This window comes from Linepithema humile, chromosome 2 (genome assembly GCF_040581485.1).
Source record: "Linepithema humile isolate Giens D197 chromosome 2, Lhum_UNIL_v1.0, whole genome shotgun sequence".
NCBI classification, from domain to species: domain Eukaryota; kingdom Metazoa; phylum Arthropoda; class Insecta; order Hymenoptera; family Formicidae; genus Linepithema; species Linepithema humile.
The window spans coordinates 7,524,855-7,548,444 of NC_090129.1; the positions used below are offsets into that span (position 1 = coordinate 7,524,855).

General features: G+C 31.7%; 6 protein-coding genes and 1 long non-coding RNA gene across 9 annotated transcripts; 5 read left to right on the forward strand and 2 right to left on the reverse strand.

The window, feature by feature from the left end:
- Positions 1–67: 67 nt before the first annotated feature.
- On the forward strand, positions 68–3,070 carry LOC136997970 (uncharacterized). The gene is made up of 2 exons (XR_010888521.1): positions 68–1,553; positions 1,899–3,070. It is a non-coding gene; the product is annotated as an uncharacterized lncRNA (long non-coding RNA).
- A 5,120-nt stretch (positions 3,071–8,190) lies between these two features.
- Smug (Single-strand-selective monofunctional uracil-DNA glycosylase) lies at positions 8,191–10,397 on the forward strand. Its single transcript, XM_012378153.2, has 4 exons — positions 8,191–8,671; positions 9,039–9,849; positions 9,908–10,057; positions 10,138–10,397. Exons 2-4 carry the CDS (start codon positions 9,100–9,102, stop codon positions 10,261–10,263), a joined length of 1,026 nt encoding a protein of 341 aa, XP_012233576.1. The 5' UTR covers positions 8,191–8,671; positions 9,039–9,099; the 3' UTR covers positions 10,264–10,397.
- An 83-nt stretch (positions 10,398–10,480) lies between these two features.
- LOC105678837 (tRNA-specific adenosine deaminase 2) lies at positions 10,481–11,191 on the forward strand. The gene has a single exon (XM_012378518.2). It carries the CDS (start codon positions 10,481–10,483, stop codon positions 11,009–11,011), a length of 531 nt encoding a protein of 176 aa, XP_012233941.1. The 3' UTR covers positions 11,012–11,191.
- On the reverse strand, positions 11,181–14,423 carry TTLL15 (tubulin tyrosine ligase-like 15). Its single transcript, XM_012378515.2, has 5 exons — positions 14,280–14,423; positions 13,357–13,574; positions 11,821–13,004; positions 11,495–11,699; positions 11,181–11,432 (listed from the first exon to the last, which is right to left on the reverse strand). Exons 2-5 carry the CDS (start codon positions 13,396–13,398, stop codon positions 11,334–11,336), a joined length of 1,530 nt encoding a protein of 509 aa, XP_012233938.2. The 5' UTR covers positions 13,399–13,574; positions 14,280–14,423; the 3' UTR covers positions 11,181–11,333.
- Positions 14,424–14,465: 42 nt separating this feature from the next.
- On the forward strand, positions 14,466–15,368 carry RpS29 (ribosomal protein S29). The gene is made up of 3 exons (XM_012378521.2): positions 14,466–14,625; positions 15,037–15,136; positions 15,214–15,368. Exons 1-3 carry the CDS (start codon positions 14,564–14,566, stop codon positions 15,220–15,222), a joined length of 171 nt encoding a protein of 56 aa, XP_012233944.1. The 5' UTR covers positions 14,466–14,563; the 3' UTR covers positions 15,223–15,368.
- Positions 15,369–15,723: 355 nt separating this feature from the next.
- On the forward strand, positions 15,724–20,412 carry LOC105678838 (uncharacterized). Of its 2 annotated transcripts, none has more exons than XM_012378519.2 (5): positions 15,724–15,943; positions 18,138–18,246; positions 18,321–18,476; positions 18,549–18,685; positions 18,781–20,412. In XM_012378519.2, the coding sequence occupies exons 1-4, from the start codon at positions 15,857–15,859 to the stop codon at positions 18,572–18,574; spliced, it is 378 nt and encodes a 125-aa protein (XP_012233942.2). In that variant the 5' UTR covers positions 15,724–15,856; the 3' UTR covers positions 18,575–18,685; positions 18,781–20,412. The 2 variants fall into 2 exon arrangements, with proteins under 2 accessions (XP_012233942.2, XP_012233943.2); XM_012378520.2 differs by having other exon boundaries at positions 20,210–20,412.
- Fbw5 (F-box and WD repeat domain containing 5) lies at positions 19,108–23,587 on the reverse strand. 2 transcript variants are annotated; one of them, XM_067349538.1, is made up of 10 exons: positions 23,470–23,587; positions 22,978–23,290; positions 22,382–22,539; positions 22,125–22,302; positions 21,756–21,948; positions 21,410–21,640; positions 21,108–21,283; positions 20,701–21,022; positions 20,414–20,626; positions 19,108–20,319 (listed from the first exon to the last, which is right to left on the reverse strand). In XM_067349538.1, exons 2-10 carry the CDS (start codon positions 23,264–23,266, stop codon positions 20,052–20,054), a joined length of 2,028 nt encoding a protein of 675 aa, XP_067205639.1. In that variant the 5' UTR covers positions 23,267–23,290; positions 23,470–23,587; the 3' UTR covers positions 19,108–20,051. The 2 variants fall into 2 exon arrangements, with proteins under 2 accessions (XP_067205639.1, XP_012233937.1); XM_012378514.2 differs by lacking the exon at positions 23,470–23,587 and having other exon boundaries at positions 21,108–21,277; positions 22,978–23,467.
- Positions 23,588–23,590: the final 3 nt, after the last annotated feature.

A 23,590-nucleotide genomic window follows, 5' to 3' on the forward strand; every position in this document is an offset into this window, starting at 1 on the left:
TAGCCTGAACTACGGTGCCTTATTGGCGCCGTCTGTCGGTCGACCGTAGAAATATCTTACAATATCATATTAGGAATTTCGACGCTGATTCACGGCATGGGGGGGGGGTTGTTTACGTTCGCTCTGTGACCTACGTATTTTATATCCTCTCTTCCTCACTCTCACACTTTCTCTCTTGCACACACTGATCGGCATGTATACATTCCTTTCCCTACTTCTTCCAAATAGTATTTTTCCCAATTTGACCTTATCCTTGAGCTTGAGCTGGATTTTACTATTCGCACGGCGGCACTTGAACGAGACAGACCGTTTCGCGTATCGGCGCGCGTTATCCCCCCTACTTCAATTCTTATTACTTCTTACAATTTTCCACCTTCCTCCCCCTCCCAATCGTTACCTGTTGCGTACGCTTTATCTTTTACACACACACACATTAAAATATATTTTTTTTTAATACATAAAAAATATTTTGTATTGTGTTAATTGCAGAGAAAACCAGACTTACACATAGCGTTTGGGGGTTGTTTTGGTACCGCGGCGTACGCGCTGTTTACGCATTCCATACTTTCGCTATCTCTTTCTTTTCTATCATACATTATCCTGCTTCGAATTCCCTACGTCTTACTTCTACGCGTGTTATCTTCTAGGCCTGCGCAAAGTTCTTGAGGTATCCTGTGGTATTTTGCCCCTTACCAGTCGCACGGCGGCACTCGTACGGGTTGGTTAGTCCACATCATCCCTCCCCCTACCACTCTTACTACTTTCCACAGTTTTCCACCCTCTTCCCCCTTTTCCATCATTACCTGTTGCGTACATATTGTTCGGCGCGGAGTGTCGAACGCGTATTCCGTGCGACAAGCGATATCCGAGTTATACCTTTGTCCTTATAAGACAAAATCGCGTCGGGAGTGTGTAAAATACCGTGTGATCGTCGTAATAAATGCGCGTCGGGAGTGTCGTTAATGCCGAGAGTTATAGCGAATCTATAGATGAACGCATTTTTGCTGTATGACAAATATTGGGACACGATTTTTTTTGACTTTAGGCTTGGCTCGGGGGAGGGAAAGGTCGGTTTCAATCATAAAATCTCCACTACGGCAGGGCAATCTTCGGTTCTACGTGCAGCGCGCTAGTTGTACAGATAGCCGGACTGTCGAAGGTAGTCGAGGACGGCTACCGGAGTTAGTCAAACGCTACCGATTGCTTTTCAGATGTCTTGTATCTAGTCGGTTGATTGGATGACTAATCACCTCATCTTCTTCGAGCTTACCTTTGCCTTCTGTTTTGAGAGAATCGTGCCCCAATTGGTAAATGTGGTCGTCTGAAACGCGGACGGAATTCGCGCGTAACGTCACAGCTTGGACAATTCGGTTCGATTCGCCTGTGATGTCGGGAGTGCCGTTTTAAGTATCGCGCGATTTTCGTATTCAGGTACGCATGCGAGCAATGCATGCGCCGCGAACGCGTGTGATTCAATGTGAGTGCTTCGAAGGACCACTGAGAGGAGGAGGAGGCTCAGGAGGAGCATCGGGCGCCGGCGGAGCAACTTTACGGTAAGCAATAATTCATTTATTTGTTATTCGCAAAATATTGCATATAAAATATTATATAATGTAGCGGATATACAATATTTAAAATACTTTAAATATTTAGTAAAATATTTATAATAGTAAATAAATATTCACTATTTTTAGAAATTTTTTACATATCATTATTTCAACTAATTAAACTTTTTTCTTTATTCAAAAAATATATTTTTGAAAATTTTAATTCTTAAAAATTTTAATTCTGTATGCATAGATAAACGAATATAAAATTTAATGTGCGCAATAATTATTTCACAAATATTAATTATTTTGAACAGTACTCTAATCTGGATTTACTTTTTTATTTTACAGATCAACTTTGTGCGCGTAATCGGTGCTACAAAATATATTCGTTCCGTCGTATAGTATAACAAAATGCGCGTCGGGAGTGCCGTTAATGCCGAGAGTTATAGCGAATCTATAGATGAACACATTTTTGCTGTATGACAAATATTGGGACACGATTTTTTTTGACTTTAGGCTTGGCTCGGGGGAGGGAAAGGTCGGTTTCAATCATAAAATCTCCACTACGGCAGGGCAATCTTCGGTTCTACGTGCAGCGCGCTAGTTGTACAGATAGCCGGACTGTCGAAGGTAGTCGAGGACGGCTACCGGAGTTAGTCAAACGCTACCGATTGCTTTTCAGATGTCTTGTATCTAGTCGGTTGATTGGATGACTAATCACCTCATCTTCTTCGAGCTTATTTTTGCCTTCTGTTTTGAGAGAATCGTGCCCCAATTGGTAAATGTGGTCGTCTGAAACGCGGACGGATTTCGCGCGTAACGTCACAGCTTGGACAATTCGGTTCGATTCGCCTGTGATGTCGGGAGTGCCGTTCTAAGTATCGCGCGATTTTCGTATTCAGGTACGCATGCGAGCAATGCATGCGCCGCGAACGCGTGTGATTCAATGTGAGTGCTTCGAAGGACCACTGAGAGGAGGAGGAGGCTCAGGAGGAGCATCGGGCGCCGGCGGAGCAACTTTACGGTAAGCAATAATTCATTTATTTGTTGAAAATATTGTACATTAAAATATTTGAAAGACAAAATATTTACATTAGTTAATATTTATCATTATTAAAATTTATTGGCATATTTTTTTACTTTTTATTTAAATAATTAAACTTTTTTAATAATTCTTTTATTACATATTTGCTTAGAAAACGAATTAAAAGTTCAATGTACTCAATATTTTTTATGATTTCACAAATATTTTATATTGTGAACGCTGCTATAATTTTGATTTATTTCGTGTTTTACAGATCAACTATGCAGATCAACAGAACGACAACTCCGCTGCTGCGCATCGATCGGTGAGTTAGTTTAATTTGTCTTTTATTATTAAGATAATGGATCCAATAATGGTGTAAAAATATATAAACGCGAGACACTTTGCAGGTCGTATAATTTTTATTACCTTATAGTAGTTATATCAAAATTTTATTTTCTCGTATTTTTTAAAAGTATTTTGAGTTGTACATGCATTTGTTTTTAAAAGAACGAACTTATTTTTTTAGTTAATTTATATTAAATTTAATTATGTGTTACCAATATTATTATATATATCTAGAAAAGATACATATTATACTAGATTATAATTATAAAAATTGTTAAAAAATATGTAACCTGCAAAATGCGTTGTACATTAAAAAAAAGCAAAGTGTTTCTAATTTTGATTTTGATTGAGCCCGAAGTTGAAACAACTTTCATCAGCCTAATAGCCTTTTGAATCCATATATATTAAATATTAATCATATGTTATTAAAAATATAATCATACACCAGAATACTTTGAATAAAATTATAAAAGGTACACTTTTTCTTCGATTCATTATCTTAAAATGGCTAGGCTAGGACTTAGATGTGTTGATGAATATTTAATCCTGGAATATTTCCTAAATGTATTTCATGATTGACAGATCAGAACAAAATATATTGAATTATTCAGAGAGTTTGTAGAATTTTTTGATGACAGAATTGAAAACAATTTTTATATGTTTATATATCTTTATTTAATAATGTATGCACAAATTGTTAAAGATGGCCAAAAGTTGTCAAAAACAATGGTGCATATATTACTGAACAAAGATGACTCTAAACATATAAAAATTGTTTTCAATTTTATTATAAAAATTATTACAAATTTTTTAAATAACCTAATATATTTTTATTCTGAATAATGTATTTATGTTTATATATTTATATATGTTTATATATTTATTTATATTTTTTTATATGAGAAAAAATAGAAGAAAAAAAAATATTAGAAAAAAAAGATTATACATAAAATAAAAGATAAAACTTGTTAATACATGGAAAAAAAGTATTTGCTGCCGCAGTAAATTTTATATAAGCTATCGTAGCAAAATTTCTTACAGTTAATTATTATTTGAACAGCAAAGAGATTTGTTATAGATAATAATTTTATTTATCGAAATTAGTTTTGTTAAATCTGCAAATTATATTGCTAATATATAATAAAAAATTTATTTTTATCTTACTATCAAAATTTGTATTAATGGCGACAATTTCATTGCAATAATAAAATAAATTTATTAAAAATAAATTATTTTATTGTAACAGCGAATTTTAACTTGTTTTCTCATCTCAAAAATTTGTCGATTTTTTTAACAAAACAGATTTGTTGCATATCGAATAATCTGTAAAAGTAGTTACAGTAGCAAAATTTTATGGCTAACATATTTAACATCCAATAGCAACATTTTATTGCGATAGCAAAATTTTTTTTCTGTGTGTAAATGTGTACTTTTATTTCTTCCTTTCCTACGGTAAGTGATTTATCTTTTTATATCTTTCCAGGATTAAATATTATAAATTGGCGTTGAAAAGCAAAAGTAAGAAAATTTTTAAATACATAAGTACCACAAATGTATCACAAATTTAAATTAAAAATGAAAAAGAAAATTCTTTTACACAAACGAAAATATATTAATGAATTATGGTATATTTGAAATAATTTATCTAATAAAAAAAGAGTGCATTTTTTATTAACAATTTATTTACAATTTTAAAATATATATTTATTCTTGCTATACGTCAATTTCTTCGCAATCTTTCCTAGCTTACTCATGCATCCGTGGTCCTATGGCTTAACACTAGAACACTAGAATTATCAAAGCGGTCAAAAAATGACCAGTTTATTCATTTTAGAATAATTATTTAAATTTATAATGCTTTTTGAGATTTTTTTCTGTGACTTGTGTTGCATTGTGTTAAATAATTAAATTGATTAATGTACTTTTTTTCTTTATCACCTTTTAAAAAGAAAGAAAAAAGAAATAAAAATTGGTATATGTTAATCGTCGGTAGTTCTAGTGTTGATCCCATGGTTGAGCGCGGAAATTCGAAATTCGTGGTCCCGTCGATGATGGTCGAGCACAGATCTCGAAACAACGTTGATACGATCGATCATTGAATAATGATCGACTATCAACAAAAATTTCGGACGCAACTAGCGGAAACTGAGCTGAGCTCTGCGCTAGCGTCTTGTGAGAAACACCAAGGTAGTAGCTCTCAGATTTTGGATGCAAATAGCGGTAACTGAGCCAAGCTCTGCGCTAAAGCATCCTGCGGAAAACTCCCTCCCGAAATTCAGATGCAAATAGCGGTAACTGAGCCGAGCTCTGCGCTAAAGCATCCTGCGGAAAACTCCCTCCCGAAATTCAGATGCAAATGGCGGTAACTGAGCCGAGCTCTGCGCTAAAGCATCCTGCGGAAAACTCCCTCCCGAAATTCAGATGCAAATGGCGGTAACTGAGCCAAGCTTTGCGCTAAAGCATCCTGCGAAAAACTCCCTCCCGAATTTCAGATGCAAATGGCGGTAACTGAGCCGAGCTCTGCGCTAAAGCATCCTGCGAAAAACTCCCTCCCGAATTTCAGATGCAAATGGCGGTAACTGAGCCGAGCTCTGCGCTAAAGCATCCTGCGAAAAATTCTCTTCCGAATTTCAGATGTAAATGACAGTAACTGAGCTGAGCTCTGCGCTAAGCATATCGCGAAAAAAATTCCCAAACGATTCCGCGAAAAACTTCCAAACAGTTCCGCGATTCAATCTCATTAAATCTTATCCATTTAAGATTTTTTGTACGAACTCTTAGGTATAAAATTTCTAATTAGGTAGGATTTTCTACTAGATAAAGTTTTTGGGTAGGTAGGTAGGATTTTAAAACTTTTTATCACTTCTATATTGTATTTTTTTTTTAATTCTTTGCTGTCGATAAACTTTGGAACTTCTGCTTTGGCAGTTAGTTTGTAGTTTATTGATGACAAAAATAATGATAAAACTTCGGGTGGGCAAACAGCAAGATTCTCTTTCAAAAAACGGAAGATGTTTCTTGCGTAAATTATGAAAAAGTTTGAACGTTTAAATGTTTAGATTAATAAATTTCACTAATAAAATATTACTACGTTTTGAATTATAAGAGATACTTTCGATTATAAATTAAAAATTGTATTGTTCAGCTCTTTTTAACTAAAGTATTTTGCATTATACATTAAACTTTTGAACGTTTAAATGATTTTATTGACATATTATTTTTATTTTGTATTATCTTGTATATTATTTCGATGGAATACAGGATAATATATTAAGAAAAATTGTAATAAGCTAAATGTCTCAAGGGCTAGATATGTCTTAATCTCCGAAAATATATGAACAAAATAATAATTTTTTAATATTCATAAATATAATGTCCGGAAACTGTGATAAATTTACATATCCAATTATTTTTGCAAATATTTAATATTGTCGTTTAATAAATGCAAATTTTGGTTTTAAATTTCCGCGAAGTAAATTTTAATCTTTGTTATATAATATTAAAAATATTATTTTCATAGAAAACACATCACATCTTTCATAATAATTAATTCTTAAATATATTGCCACTGGAACATTTCTCTTAAATATTGTAAACTTGTAAAAATCTTTTTCTCATTTGTACAAAATATTGTATTAATATATTGTATATTATATTGTATATTATATATTATATTATATAATTGTATATTATATTACATATACATGTATGTATATCATATTATTGCATCTGTATGCAGCATTGTTGTATATATTTCTTCTTCATTGTGTATATGTTTTCTGAATTTAATATTATTTATTGTATACTATTATTATATTGTATTTGGTTTTATTAAAATCTTTTCTCGACAAACAATGTATTTTATTTCACAACATTCTTTAAATTCTCTTTCCATTGAAAGAAAGAAAATGATTGTACCAGAGAAAAACCTGAGAGGGGCCACGCTGCCGTTTTTCATAAGACGTTTTTTCTAGGCCGTACACTAGCGGCGCATACATCCATTTTACAGCCTGCCTGGAACTACATGGCCACATCCATTTTCCGGGATGATAAAAGAGGCCTGGTTGGTTCATGTACGTGTTACATCCATTTTCCGGTATGGTAAGAGTCATGGTTGGTTCATGTCCGTGTTACATCCACAATTTATTAAACAGAAATACGTCTTGCATATAGATATAATTTATATATATACAATTTATATAGATACAATTATATATAGATACAATTATATAGATACAATTTATAACATATAGATATAATTTACACATCTATATGCGAGACGTATTTTTTTTTTTCTGTTCAATAAATTGTGGATGTAACACAGACATGAACCAACCAGGGCTCTTTTATCATCCCGGAAAATGGATGTGGCCATGTAGTTCCAGACAGGCTGTAAAATGGATGTACGCACCGCTAGTGTAAAGCCTAGAACACGGTGTAAGAATCATAGATATATTATATATAGATAGAGCTTTGTGAATCTTACGCCTGCCAAGATAAAATTATCTTTTCCTCCCTCGCGCATGTGCAATCACGCATTTATCTTCAAAAAACAAGTGTTTATCCATGACAGCCAAGGATATAACCTAATTTTATGTAAAAGTGCTGTATCTGCCGAGATAAATATACGAATGCGCATGCGCAAAGGAGGAAAAACCGTCATTATCTTGGCAGGTGTTGCATTATAGCAAAAATGGTACAAAGCTCTATCTATATGTAATATATCTATGGTAAGAATATAAGGTGATTTCACGGCAACAAATTTTTGTGATTTTCCTGTCATTGTTCCACATTGAACCGCTAGGTGGCTACGTGTTGAGGGACTTTAAATATATATATAAATTTTATTAAAATTTTATTGTCCTGCGGAACTTAATTATAAATATTCATTTTCTTAAAGAAACTTAATTTTTTATAAAGACTGGAATACATTATTAATTATTTTTTCTGCAAATTTAACTAAAAATAATTTGTTATAAAAAAATTAAAAAATATGTTGTCAGTAATATATATATTTTTATACACAATGTTAAAAGTTTTATTTTAAAAAATTTGTATTATTTAGGACTATAATTATATATAGATGTGCTTTAGAGATTCATCATCTATCCTTTTCTATCCACATCTATCCATATCTTCTATTCTTTTTTACTTGGGATTTTGCACCAACGTGACATCTTGTGTGACATGCTTTAACTATGACATCTTGATCACAGATTTTTTGATAGAATACAATGGTCGTGAAATCACCTTATATTCTTACACCGTGGCCTAGAAAAAGCGTCTTACGAAAAACGGCAGCGTGGCCCCTCTCAGGTTTCTCTCTGATAACATACGCAGGTGATGTAACAAATTTTTTTCAAGATGAAGTCCTTAAGGCTTATTCCGACAATCCTACATATTGCATAAAAAAAAATTCAACCAATCACAGTTTATAATTTAAAAAGACAACAATATGGCATTCTTTCATGAAGCATACGATTGATCAATTTTTCTATGCATATTTCTTGCGAAAATTTATATGAATAATCCTTTAAGTAAAATCGAATATATCCGAAATACGCCGGAATCCCGAACTTTGCCGAAGCGCTTGTAAACAGGCACGTGGTGCGTTTCGTTCTAAAGGTATGTGTTTTCCACTTTCTTTGCACTTAAACTGCAATAGATATATTTAGGAAAAAAGGAGAAGATAAATAAGGTGTAAAAGCAGATATCTACATGTGTGCTTACACACAGCGGGCTAACCAAGGTAAATACATGTTTCTCTCTTTGTATACCTGCTTGACAGAAGTTTTTTTGAAGAATATTCGAACATTTTTCGCGAGCGACGAAACAAAACGGTGATATTAAAATTATTTTTACACCCAATCGAATCACTATCTTGACTTGCAATAGATTGAAATGTTTATTAATTCAATAATCTGATAAAACTGGAATTGGAAAAAAATTTTAATCGCTATCGTTTCGCTTAGATGATGATATAATTTTTTATTGACGTTTCGTATGTGAACACAGTTGTGTTTTATCTTTAAATTAAACCAATATCACTTTTACAATACGTATAAACTTAAAAAGTTTTTAGAGATCAACATACATTATTATTCTCTCTATTCAAGGAAAAAGTTTTTGGGCTATTTCAAAATATTATCTTGGTAATTATTCTGAAAGTGTGTGATTATGCCTCGCACAAAGAGAACTAGAGCAAAAAGCGAAGATTCACAAAATGCAAAAAAGTTTAAACGTTCAAGCTCAAATACCTTAGATTATGTAACTCAGATACAGACAACTTTAAACATTAAACAAAATACAGAAGAAGATAAAGATACATTGGAAGAAAAAAATACAGAAGAAAATAGAAGTACACTTGAACAAAAGAATTCAAAAAAAGATGAAAATAAAATTGAACAGACATCTACAGAAGATGCAATTGAGCACATATCTGCAGTATCTACATCTATTTCCGATAAATTATTATCAATTGAACAAAAGCTTTGTGCTAAATTGCAAAATATTACTTTTCCCTCATCAGTACAATATATTTACAATCCACTTGAGTATGCATTTGAAACACATGCTATGTATGTACGCAAGTATTGTACTGGTGTAAAAAAGATCTTGTTTGTTGGCATGAATCCTGGACCATGGGGCATGTCACAAACTGGTGTACCATTTGGAGAAATAAGCATGGTGCGCGACTGGCTTAAAATTTCTGGTCCTGTTGGACATCCATCAAAAGAACATTCTGATCGAAAAGTAATGGGATTCCAATGCACACGTAGCGAGATTAGTGGATTGAGATTATGGGGCTTGTTCAAAGAATTATGTGGAAGTCCGGAGAACTTTTTCGAACATGCATACATACATAATTATTGCCCCCTTGCATTCATGGATGTTAAAGCACGAAACATTACACCAGCAGAATTAAAGGCAATATTTATCTTACTATGTTTCTTTTTTCTTATGCTGAACTATCTATATTTTTCAGGGTGAAGGACAAAACATTTTACATGAGGCATGTGACAGATCTTTGATAGATATAATACAACTCTTGAAAGCAGAGATCATTATTGGCATTGGCAATTATGCAGAAAAAAGAATACAACTTGCAGTACAGACAGCAGGTCTTTCAGTAGAGGTAATGTATATATATTTATACAACATGTTATAATAGTATCTCATCTCAATATTTACTAACTTTTATAATGATTTTCTCAGGTAATGGTATTGCGACATCCCAGTCCAAGAGCTGTGGGTAACAATAATTGGAAAGAAATAGCTAAGCAGCGATTAGAAGAATTGGGACTGCTTAAATATTTTGAAACAGCAAGTACTATTGCCTAAATTCTCTTGCGCAAAATACAACCATTATTTTAAAAGTATAAACTCATAAAATTCTTTTTATTTTTTTACTTAAAACAATAGCTATGTTTTTTTACAATATTTAATTCGTGAAAAATTAAAATTGTAAAACTTTATATAGTTTTAAAAATTATTTTTGTCATGTGTCTTTATACATGCAATAAATAAGATTTATTGCATGTATGATATTTAATATTTAATGATATCTGTTATGGACGTTTCGGCATGGATGGACGTTGCATTACAAAAGGCTGAAGAGTCTTTGAGAGCTGGTGAAGTTCCAGTAGGCTGTTTATTTATATATGATAATGAAGTAATTGCAACAGGCAATAATACAGTGAATGAAACTTGTAATGCAACTCGCCATGCAGAGATAAACTGCATCGATCAGGTCTTAAAGTTCTGTGAGGAAAAACGCGTGGACTATGAAACAGTATTTCGTAATCTAGATGTAATTGTCACAGTAGAACCGTGCATAATGTGTATGTCAGCATTACTTCAGCTACAAGTACGCAGTGTTGTATATGGCTGTGCGAACGATCGGTTCGGTGGTTGCATCAGCGTTCTCGAGATACCAAAATTTTACGACCCGAAAATAGTGATACAGGGAAATGTTAAGGGAGAGGAGGCCATGAGATTGCTTAAAGATTTTTACAAAGGTGTCAATCCAAATGCGCCCGAGTCAAAAATTAAAAAGGGACGTAAAACGAAAGGAACAGAAAGTGAATAATTCTTCTTGTGTTATCTGATTATACGTACAACTTTTTTTTACTATAATACGCTATTTAGCGTGCCGCTTAATTGTGATAAGCTGGAGTCTTTTTATAACCATTTGTATTCTAAATGTACAATGTACAAATAGAATAGTGATGTTAATATTAAATATCAATATCCGCGCGTTTTTACTTTACATAGACTTATTGGTTTCTTTTTTATTTCATAATGTTCCTACTTATCTCATATTATATACATAATTTTATACATATCTAAGATATAAATATTCAATGTTACATAAACTTTCACACGATACACTTTTGATTCATTATATGCCGTCAATTACACCATGCCTTATCCACTTCGCACTTTCCTTGATACCATCTAATAAGTAATTGATTCCGCAGTGTGTAATCCTTCAGCACCATATCTCTCGTCTGCAAAAATACATTTGATTAGAATTGAAGTTACAAATACACGGTAAATTTATGTTGCTTACTATTGGAGGCGGAAAGATTCTTTGGAAATCCATCTTGTTTTGATGCTCAAGATAGCTCTGCGACAAAATAAGCCTTGTTTCCGGCATGAAACACGGTCTGCACAACTGGCATTCTACACGAAAACAATCGTCACATTCCTTGCAGAGTTCAGGCAACACCACGATATTCTTGTTCGCTATTTCCATTTCTTCCTCCGCTTTATTTCTGTAACATTGATATACCAATAATCTAAGTAACTATTATACATTTTTTAGGTGGCTAGCTCCAAAATACAAGTTTCTATATCAATTTTCTAAAAATCACAATAACTTTATGCAATGTTTACCTCGCTTTTAAAGATCCTTTTCTAGTTCTCTTGCCGATGCCGACCAGCGCAAACGTATTGAATATGACCTGCTCGTAGAGCAACTGATTCGGCGGGTAATGTGCAGAGGATAAATTCGGTGACATATTTGCCTCCATCATGTAAACGTTCAGGTCTTCATCAAGAGCTAAATCGAATCTCACGAGTTCAAAGAAGTTCCTACCGTTGCCGAAGCGTTTAGAAACCTCTCTTATCTGCGACTCTTTTAACAGAGCGACTTCGCGGATGGCATCGTACACTCGCTCCCACATTTCTGCTGGATTCTGTCCCTGTTCTCTGACATATGCATCGAACGAATCCTTCATCGAGTGTCCGAGCTCGACGTAGTATTTCTTCAAGGACGGCACATTCCAGATTGGCAAATAATCATCACCGACTACATACTTATCCAGAATCTCTGGATCGAATGGATAGTATTTGACTGGACAGAAACGGAACAAGACGTCACCCTTGTAAACGTACACCCTCAGCGGGTCTACAGACGTGATGACGGTGTATACACCAATATCAAATTTGTAGCCATCCACAAGAAACGGTCGCTGTATGAATTCCTGAATAAATGTGCCAGCAGTGAAGTTTGCGTCGTTGCTGCCATGAATACGGATGCCTCGATGATCGTTTAATTTCTGTACAAACTGCTTCGCAGGATTCGACTTGGCGTAATCAAGGAAAGCCTGTCGATCCTCGGGCATCTTGAAGGCCGCCGGTATGTATCGACCTCCACGTGTTGTCGACAAGTCCACCTTGTTTGTGATATAGCCGCAACCAGGAAAGTGATTGACTATCTGATGCTCCTGTAATCTACTCAAACTTGCAGACAATGCTCGAAACGGATAATCGTGAGCCCATAATAGATCCCAGTCAGATTTGTTGTTACTTTCCTGGAAACCAAGTCGTTGGAGTACTGCATACACATGCTTCAGGTAACCGGTGTCATTACTTTTAGCGTAAATCCAAAACTTTGGTCGAGCCTCCTTTATTGCTATCGGTCTCTCAAACAAGTGTGTCACGTATGTTTGATAATTCAAATATACAAAAAACATGCCGTAAAAAATCAATGGACCCACTATAGAAGATAGAATAATTTTCAAAAGAGTCTTCATCTTCAGATTTGTTATTTTTTTTCCTAAACTGTATTGTGTTTTCTGTAACAACATTATTAATCGGATTAAATTTATTAATTTAAATTAATTATTCTAAATTATATTAAACAAATCTAAATTAGATTTAACAAATATAAATTAAGTTAATTTAATTTATTAAATTTAATTACAAGGATAAATGACCGAATAAAAAAAATTAAGTACTTTACTAAACTTATATTTTGATAAACATTTAAATATAAAGATTAAACTGTAAACCATTGTTAAATCTTCAATTAATTGATTAAACTTTACTTCCAACTTGTCAAACAATTTTGTCGCATACAAAACTTGAGTTTATTTTCGATATATATAATAATAAAAATAATTTTTAAATATTTTATGTCTTACATACCTTTTTAGTTTGCTCTTTTCCATGTTTCTTTTCTTCTGACATAGTAATTTTGATTTAAGTAGGACTAGAGGTAATTTGGTTGTCCATTCCACAGCGAGTTTACATTTGAACAATGAAATACATCGTGTGAAAGTACCGTTGCAACTTATCCCCGCTTCACTAACTGCCTTCCATGTGAGAGCCATTGAAAAACCGGTTTCTCTTTACGTGACCAAAATCTACATCACAAATTCAATATAATTACTAACAGAAATAAATGTGATTAAATTTTTCTATTATAGTAATAGTAGCTATTTATAGATGATGTATATAATTATAAAATGATGTATATAATTATAAAATTATCCTTAAATGTATTTATATGATTTTGGATATAAACATTATAAGTTTGATGACTCTATATTACATTTGAATAATTTTTTAAATTTTGTAATGTAATATTATATATTTTAAATACATAATATTGATCTCAATTTGAAAATATATAAATGAATATATATATAAATCTCAATTTTTTTAAATTTGATTATTTAATAATATTCTTACATGTCATTATCATTAAAATATAAAATTTTATTTTTTTTCTATTATTTTTTACTTATATTTGTGGTAGTCAAACATGTTGCAATGTATATTATAATATTTATTTGTTTTATTTACGAAAATTTATATCCTAAGTTATAAATTTTTAACTTAAAATTTTTTAATAATGCCAAAGTAAGATAAGAAAATATAAAGATCAAGTTCAGATTTAAAAAATTTCAAAATTTTAAAGGTTGACATAACATATAAAATTAAAAATTCATTAACTTTTTCGAGATTTATAAATAAATTTAATGTATAAATGTTAATATTCGTAATAAATTAGAAAGCAGTAAGCATAATAAATTAATAAACTTCTATTATCATCTTCTTTTACTTACGGTGAGTACGATATTGTGTATTTGATTTTTATCTAATCTTTTTTAAAACATTACTTATTGTCATGACGAATCTAACCAAATCTAAGAATATTGCTTATTGTAAACAAAACATATTTATGCAACTAGAAACTAAGCTAGTTTACAAATACTTGCATAGGATTTTTTCAAGTGTAACAACTTAACAATTGGAAACACTGATCGAATTTGTTCCTCCATTTTCTATTCACTTCCCGTCTTTTACGCCTGCAGCTTGTTGCAAGAAAGACATAGCGACACGTGCAAACATGGGTTTCCAAAATATTTGGTACTCGCATCCGCGAAAATATGGTCAAGGATCAAGATCCTGGTTAGTATAACATTCTTCTTTTCGCTTTAATTTGATTAATTAATTTACACAACATGCAAAATAAATAAATGAACTTAATCACATGGCGTTACCACGGAACATCTATATGTAATAAATCGTAAAAAATTTAATTTTGATTGTTAAGTCGTAAAAGCTTTATCGATTTTTATAAAAAACTTTACTTAAAGCAATAAAATTGATAATTATATACATATTAATATATCTAATATTATTAGTATCGGTAGATATATATCCTAACCTAAAAATATCAATTTGACAATGAGGTTATGTTATTAAGTAATTGCTTTAGTCTCTGCATTTTTTATATATATATAGAATAATGTTATACACATATATATGTATATAAAATAAATGTTTATATTGAGCTGAACGATATTGATTTTGTTGCAGCCGTGCTTGTGCAAATAGGCATGGACTTATCCGCAAATATGGCTTGAATATTTGTCGGCAGTGTTTCAGAGAATATGCAGCTGACATTGGATTTAAGAAGGTAAATTTTAATAATATTTGTTGTGCATTATAAAACGTCAATTCTTGCAGTTAAATAATGTTTTTTTTGTTTTACAGCTGGATTAAATACAATGTAGAACTAATGCAAATAATTTATCGTCCAATCTGTATAATTTCAACATTTGCAAGAACATCCTGCAACAATAAAAATTGACAATTGAAGGTTATAACACTGATATTCAATATGTTTTGAAAATAAACATTTACATTTATGTCATCCTGTATCATTTTTACATTTTTTTCACAGATACAAAAATAAATTATTGTCACTTTACATGTCAAGGTACAATTGCATAAGAAGCAATCTATTAATCTATTGCTATTAAAAGGTGAAATATGCTATTGTTAATATTAAATAAGATATACTATTGTTAAAATTTATTAAAAATACAAAATAAGAAAAATCATAAAGGAATGAAAAAATTCATGTTATGATTAACTATATTTAGAAGTGTTATAGTGATGAGTAACAATTGCTTATATATGATATATTCTTTAAAATTTATCAATTAGATTTGCTTTTTCAAAAAGCAATTATTTAATCATACTTTCTAAATGTATCTACAATTGCAACAACTACAGAAAAATCAGTTGGTAGCACTGTGTACAGTAATGGCGGGGATTCATATTGGTTACGTTTGATGCGGCGATATTGTGCGTATCTTTCGCACTCACAAATATCGCGTATCAATTGTGACACATGGAGAGGACGATGTCAGAACAAATGGCTTCGCAAACGCACACGGAAACAATCTCTGAAAATGATATCACCGATTCTGGATCGCAGGTATGCACATTTGTCATCTCCCCTCCAATTACATGATTTTGTCGCTCAGTGACGTGATAGTGTTTATTACAAGGTAGAAGAGAATAATGCGTTATTTATAGACTGCATAGTATGGTTGACGGCACGTTAAATACACAATAATAAAAAATGGACTGATTGTCATTCTTATCATTCTTATCATTTTGTGATGTGATACTTTCTCAGCATTCTGAAGCACCAAAACATCCGTTAACAATCATATAAATATTGTATTCGTCATCGCGACATATTACAAATTATTTCCAATTATTTGAAGAATTTTAATATGATGCGTAGCGTATTTATGTTTTACATGCGAAAGCGCACAGCGAGTGAAAAATTTCTCATTAGCGATCTAAAGAAATGCAAACGTGAGTTTTGTACGACAGTCGAAGATAATCGTTCACCGTTGAATGGAATAAGAGTTCTGGATTTGACACGTATAGTAGCTGGTCCGTATTGCACGATGATCTTAGGAGATCTTGGTGCAGAGATCTTGAAGATTGAACGACCTGGTGGCGGTGATGAAGCTCGCAAATGGGGTCCTCCGTTCTTTAAAGGAACTCAAGAATCAACTTATTTCATGAGTGTAAATAGAAACAAAAAAAGTGTTTGTATTGATTTAAAAAGGGGTAAAAACATTATTTATGAATTAGTACAAACATGTGATATTTTAGTGGAAAATTATGTGCCAGGAAAATTGAGTAGTATAGGCTTAGGATACGAAGACATAGCCAAGATAGCACCAAGTCTTATATATTGCTCATTAACTGGCTATGGATCACAAGGACCTTATGCAAGTAGACCTGGTTATGATGTCATTGCCGCTTCCTTAGGAGGACTTCTACATATTACTGGACCTAAAGATGGACCACCGTGCAAAGTTGGCGTAGCAATGACAGATTTAGCAACAGGTCTATATGCTCATGGAGCAATTATGGCAGCTCTATTACAAAGAACAAAAACTAATCAAGGCCAGTGGATACAATGCAATCTATTATCGACTCAAATTGCAAGCCTGATAAATATTGCTTCAAATTACTTAAATGGAAATAAAGACGGAGCACGATGGGGCTCTGAACATGAGAGTATAGTTCCTTATGAAGCTTTTCCAACTGAAAATGGATATATGACAGTTGGAGCAGGAAGTGACTTGCATTTTCTAGAATTAATTAAAAGATTACAACTACCAGAACTTGCTAGTAATGATAAATTTAAAAACAATGTAGCTAGAGTCAAAAATAGAACTGAATTGCTTCAAATTCTTCGAGATGTGTTTAAAAAGAAGACAAATCAAGAATGGTCTATGATATTTGAAGGTGCTTCGTTTCCTTATGGAGCAGTAAATACTATAAAAGAGGTAAGTTAATTAATTTGACATAATTTCAGTCATGTATATTATTAGAAGTCTATAAGTTTAACTTGATAACTTTATAATTTTCTTTATGTAACTTTATGTAACTTTATGTAATTTTCAGGTGTTTGATGATCCCCATGTGAAATATACAAAATTGGTTCAAGAAGTGGACCACCCAATTGCAGGCAAAGTAAAACTCGTTGGACCAGCTGTGACATATAGTTACGCTAGCAATATAGTGAGATCGGCACCACCGGCGTTGGGACAACACACATCAGAAGTTTTAAAAAATATATTAAATTATTCTGATGATAAAATAAAAAATTTAATAACACAAAAAATTGTACAATAATTAAGGAATATGTATCCAATTTCTAAAACATTTTAAAATAAATCATAATTTTACAATCAAGTTTTTAAAAATGTTTTATCAAGGCTTTAAAAATTTATAAACTGTATGAGAAAGCAAAAATTGAAATTAGAGAATTTTGATAAATATCGTTTTGAAAATAAAATAGTGAATATGAGTATTATATATTAAGATGTATTTTATATTATTAATTTTAAGATGAATTAAAGTTATATTGATTTATAATTAATAGTAAATAATTCATATAAATATATCATATAAATATATTATTTTCATATATATCCTTTTATGTAATAAATAAAAACGAATGGCATTTTATTGTCTTTATAATAAAAAGTTTCTCAACCATTTGTATTATGATAAATTTCTCCTCTATAATCTGTATTATTTAAAATGATTAATGATTAGTTTTATTATATTACTGAAATTTTCATAATTTTATTTTACAGGACGTGCCTACTGTACGATTACGATTACGAAAACCAAAATCAAATAAAAAAGTTCAATGGACTCAGGGGACTGTTGATAACGAACATTTAAATAAGAAGAAATCAAAATGTATGTATTTAATATTTTTTGTACAACTATTTAGATTTGTGGAACAAAAGTTATATATGCTTTTTCATTTACAGGTTGTTGTATTTACGAGAAACCAAAAACCTTTGGTGAAAGTAGTTCTGAAGATAGTGATGATGAATGCGAGCATTGCCATGGACATAAAGATGCTCATAAGAAAGGTTTACCTAATGCTGGAGATTCTGCTCGAGAAGGAATGTCATCACATCCTGGTGAACTTTTTATAATAAATAAAATATATATTCATTAATTTATTTTTGTCTTATTATATTATTCTTTTACAGAACCAATTGCAACAGGTTCAACATAGATATTTATATGCTTATTGACAATATTTCCTAAATATAATATTTAGGAAATAATTCCTTTATGCTAATTCTTAAGTCAGTGTCATACAGAAAATTATGCTGGATTATAGTAGGTAAGTAATTGTAATATAATTTGTAAAATGTGTGTGTGATCAAAATGTTATATAACATATATATGAATGAAATAATGTCATATGTTGTCCTTTAGGTATGCAAACTTTAAAGTATGATTTTGCACTATAGTACATGTGGCATTTGTATTACAATGCTTTAACAACACTGCACGGAAGATTATATTTGTATTACAATGCTTTAACAATACTGCACGGAAGATTATAAAATGTTGGTCAAACTGTTAATTACTATATAAATCATGATGAATCACATTGAAATAGTAAATTATTGAATAATCTTTGGAAAATAATCATTCCTTATTTTATATTTGAATTAATATTATTGTTTTGATATGTACTATATGCTATTTACTAGGTATATATTTACTATTTAATACAGCTAGATTTTTTTGTTGAAAAAATTTATATATATTTGTTAATTTGGGACTTTTATTAACATTCAATTTAATTACATTAATTCACATATTTCATGGTCATAAAATCAAGTTTGGAATTATGTTTTAATATGTAGGAAGATTAGGAATACATCAAAATTTCATATTTGTGGGATTTTTATTACATTCTGTTTATAACGTTAATATCTTCTGCAGTTGCACAGCATATAATCTCAAAAAATAAAATATCATATTACCTATATGATAAAAAAAGAAATGTAATATATATTCACATTTGTTCACATTGTGTAATGTGATTCTACTGTTTAGTATAAGTATAAATAAGTAAAAAATTTATAAATTTCCAAAATATAAATAGAAAAGTATATCAGATGTGATCTCATACATATGACTAAGATCATATCCATAAAAATCTGAATATATTCATTGAAAGTCTCAATTTTCCAATTTTGAAAGTTGCAATTGTCGTTGAAAGTTCCAATTTTGCAATTTTATCAGAAGATAAATTCCAAAAACAGTTTCACATATAGGCCATATGAATAAATTTTAAGCTGTCGATTAAAAAATAGATAATAATCTTCAATTAAATAATATAATTTAGAAATGTTTTGCTAGACATTTTCTAATTTTGCCTTATAACAATAAACGCGATAACAATATATTTCTTTATGATATCCGTTCTTTTAACAACATTTTTAATCATCTTTTGTCAAATAACACTCATTTATTGAGTGATATTCTATTAATAATTTATTACTATAAGAAATGAAAGTCTGCACGTGCATTTGCATATTTCAGATAATCAAAAAATAGATTCTGATTATTTGTGCTTTTACATCATAATGATATTCTAATAGACGGTTTTGTATAGTACAAACTTAAGTGCAAAATATATCTCTATAAGATCTTGTAAAAATAAATGTTTAAATCGGAAATTTAATAGTTTTTAGTCAATCAATGTTATTACTGCTTCTCTGAAATCTGCGCCTCTTTCGTACCTCCATTCCTTTGCGAAAGGTATTTTCATCTAAACCTAAGGCCTTCACCATAGCCCGACTTCGCCATATTTTCACCGTATAATCATCACTAGTTGTAACTAACATTTCAGGATCGCGTGGATTAAAAGCTACGGAATTGACTACATCACTGTGAGGAAACTTTGCTAAACAGATTCCATAATGTCTATCCCACAAATAACCATGCTTATCTTCTGCACCACTGCAAAAAATGACATTTCATAATAAATATTGTATATTTTTAAAAAATACAGGATGTACTAAATCAAACTAATAAAGCGCAATCGGATTATTACCTTGCTACGTATTCATTACATACATCCAGAAATATAAAGAAACATTCATTATTAGGCGTATATGCTTTGTGTGCCCTTAACATTGTACCGACTTGTTTTAAAGTCACCAAATCGATCACATGTATATCAATTTCTTGAGCTATCGGCGGTGGTTGTAACGGATTAGTAATAACATAACCTTTCGGCCATGGCCTTGTATTTACATAAAGGTATCTGGAAATATATGTATATAATTAGTTATTTGTATTTCAAATATATTCACTTACGTGACGACATTGATAATTGACCTATGATCAGGAGAAAGTCCCATTCCAATAATATGACCGTGAAGATCAATGAGGTGATCTATTTTATCGAATTTATCTGCCACAGATTCATAATTTAGCCAGTCTTCCACTGACGGAGTATTCTCCCGCTCTCTTTCCCGCTGTGCTATCCTTTCGCGTAGCGATGGTCCTGGATCCAATCTTCTTGGAAAACTGACTAACTTAATCCTTTTAAAACCAACTTTATGCGGAGTATATGTCTTTGAACCAGTTGTGAAAATAAGAAACTTTTCAGGATTATTGGCCAACTCGTCTGTATCACACTCTTCGATTATTGACGATTCTGCAAACCCATTCTTCATGTCTTAATCTAATAATTATAATTTTTTTTTTTCTTTATATTATTTTATATTCATTAATTTTGTTACCTCCAGATTCGCTTTCTTCTTCCCACTGCGGATTCTCACTTTCGCTATCACTTTCATGCGTCTTTTTCTGCATCTCAACCTGTCTATATTCCTGATTGTATTGTATAGGACTAGCATATTCAAAACCATCACCGAGTTTTCTCCAATTCGAAAATCCACCTTCTAATTTACTATATCTATTATGTATATATATATATATATATATATATATATATATATATATATATATATGTATTATATAATGTATTAGTGATATTAATTACTAATAAATGCATTATATATAAAGAGAAAGAAAATCATACTGCAATCTCGATGATGCGTGATGTAGTATTTCCGGTTCTTCCTGCTCTTGTGAACTACTAGACTCACTCGAAGGTGACAATAAATCCTTGTGACTTGGTGGATTTCCTTTCTCTTCCTTTGTATTCGAGGAGGACGGTTGACTCTGTTGTTCAGTTGATTCAGCTGGCGCAGGTGCTAGACAATTAGCGACCATAATTGCTCTAATTGAGGAAGCATTTCCATTGTAGAATCTGAAAATTATTACAAGTGTAAAAAATATATAATCTTGTATTTAACAGAGCAATTGTTTATATACAAGAGAAAGTAAAAATAAAAATTAGAAAGGCATGCTGAATTGCATTTTACCTAAAAAGCTGTGTCATAATGGGCACATGTTCACTAGCTGATTCCTGGTTTGCCTTATTAAGCCAAACTACACTAGTACTGACCAAGTGTGCCAACCAATGCAGATTTCCACTCAAAAGGTAACGCTCGCTGTACCATGTACCAAATATATCATATGGTTTATTCACTACTCTACATTGGAGGTCAAAGCCAGCTATAGATAAAAAAAAAGTATATATAAGCATTTACTTTGAGAATTGAAATCTTTTATGAAAATCTGTGTATCATTAAATATCTTATTGACATTCTGCTTAAAATTGATCAGTTCATATCATATAATCTTCTTTATCTATAGCACACGTAAGAGCTCAATCTTGTATCTGCACTTACGTGCTACTCTAAACACTGCTATTTCTCCTGAAGTACTATGAGGTGTACCAAAATGGACACCCGACACGAGAAGTAAAGTATCTGTACAATTAAACTGGGAAAATTGTGTGTATTTCCAACTAAATGTCTTCATATCATGCAAATATTTTATGGTAACGGGATATTGACTTTGCCATACCTGAAATGATAGCATGTGCATGGTATTTAATAGTTTGTGTGAGAGAAAATAATAATTGTTAAATGGGAGAGCAGCTTACAAAAATATATCCATCTTTTGAACAGGTTGCAAACATTTTGCCATTATGGGAGAAGCTCACATGTAATACTTGATGTGAATGCTCTTTAAGAACTTCGGTTTCTATTAATGGAGTATGGTATGCCAAACGTTTAAATTCTCCTAACCAAGAGGTTTTTCCTAAAAGAGAATAATTAATAATATTCCACACTAAATCAAATAAGAAACATAAATATATGTGAATATATGAATTTGAAAGTGGTTATTATAAAGATAAGAATCTGACAACAAATATTGTCATAAATCCTAATAAAAATGCATAATAAATTCATAAAATTCAATGTTGCCTTACGTATATCTAAATATTTTTTTATTGTTAGCTTTTGCTATTATTTTTCTCTCATTTCTATTATTCTTACACTATATGTTAAGATAATTATCTAATCCAATTAAATTGAGCAATCTTGCTTGGAGCTTGTGCCAATTTAATGAAACTTTAGATCACAGTGTAAATTTATATTTCTTATCTATTTCATATGTAATGTAATGTAATGTGATGTTATTTTTGATTGCATAAAAGTATACGTCAAAGTGTCGTGAATATATGACGAAACGTACCTGGCATGATGCCGACGTCCGGGTCTATTTTATATGTCCGATAAAATAGATATTTCCACAGGAACTCGTCGCGCGATACTCTATGCCACGATCTGCATACTTCTCCCGCGATCATCAGCTCCTTCGGTGTCAGGTACTGGAAGATGCTCAGGAGAATTGAGTCCAGCATGTAATACCAATTCACGTCACCCTCGCTCTGCTGAGACAGGCACTCGCTGCTGTTGTCCGTCTCGCTGACATCCTCGCTCGTTGTTTGGTAATCCTGTGTAGTATCTTCAACGCCATCCATTGTTGAAATACAGCGGTTTATTTACTGGAACAGCTGATATCTGTCAGCTTGACTATGCTTAACTTATACCGAGGATACACGAACTCGACCGAGGTTAGAATCGTCGACCGCGCACGCAGTCTTCACGATCGAATGCATCGTGCATAACGCAACGCATGATATAAATATACGAGATGTAATATTCCGTAAACCTGCGTTCGTACCATGAATATGTATATAGCACAAAATCACTGGACAGAGTAAATGTGAGTTTTCTTTTTTTTAGGTGGGAGATGAAATAGAATAAAAAGAGTGAGGGAATGACCTTTATTATGCCCGTATCAG

Coding starts and splice junctions, on each gene's coding strand:
- LOC105678838 (XM_012378519.2), top strand. CDS start 15,857: ATGGAGAGGACGATGTCAGAACAAATGGCTTCGCAAACGCACACGGAA. Junction 18,247..18,320: donor AAATAAGAAGAAATCAAAAT/GTATGTATTTAA, acceptor TTTCATTTACAG/GTTGTTGTATTTACGAGAAA. Junction 18,477..18,548: donor AGGAATGTCATCACATCCTG/GTGAACTTTTTA, acceptor ATTCTTTTACAG/AACCAATTGCAACAGGTTCA.
- Smug (XM_012378153.2), top strand. CDS start 9,100: ATGCCTCGCACAAAGAGAACTAGAGCAAAAAGCGAAGATTCACAAAAT. Junction 9,850..9,907: donor TTACACCAGCAGAATTAAAG/GCAATATTTATC, acceptor TATATTTTTCAG/GGTGAAGGACAAAACATTTT. Junction 10,058..10,137: donor CAGCAGGTCTTTCAGTAGAG/GTAATGTATATA, acceptor TGATTTTCTCAG/GTAATGGTATTGCGACATCC.
- Fbw5 (XM_067349538.1), bottom strand. CDS start 23,266: ATGGATGGCGTTGAAGATACTACACAGGATTACCAAACAACGAGCGAG. Junction 21,641..21,755: donor ATTATGACACAGCTTTTTAG/GTAAAATGCAAT, acceptor AATAATTTTCAG/ATTCTACAATGGAAATGCTT. Junction 21,023..21,107: donor AGAAGAAAGCGAATCTGGAG/GTAACAAAATTA, acceptor ATGGGTTTGCAG/AATCGTCAATAATCGAAGAG.
- LOC105678837 (XM_012378518.2), top strand. CDS start 10,481: ATGATATCTGTTATGGACGTTTCGGCATGGATGGACGTTGCATTACAA.
- RpS29 (XM_012378521.2), top strand. CDS start 14,564: ATGGGTTTCCAAAATATTTGGTACTCGCATCCGCGAAAATATGGTCAA. Junction 14,626..15,036: donor GGTCAAGGATCAAGATCCTG/GTTAGTATAACA, acceptor ATTTTGTTGCAG/CCGTGCTTGTGCAAATAGGC.
- TTLL15 (XM_012378515.2), bottom strand. CDS start 13,398: ATGTCAGAAGAAAAGAAACATGGAAAAGAGCAAACTAAAAAG. Junction 13,005..13,356: donor GAAAAGAGCAAACTAAAAAG/GTATGTAAGACA, acceptor ATGTTGTTACAG/AAAACACAATACAGTTTAGG. Junction 11,700..11,820: donor AAAGGATCTTTAAAAGCGAG/GTAAACATTGCA, acceptor TCAATGTTACAG/AAATAAAGCGGAGGAAGAAA.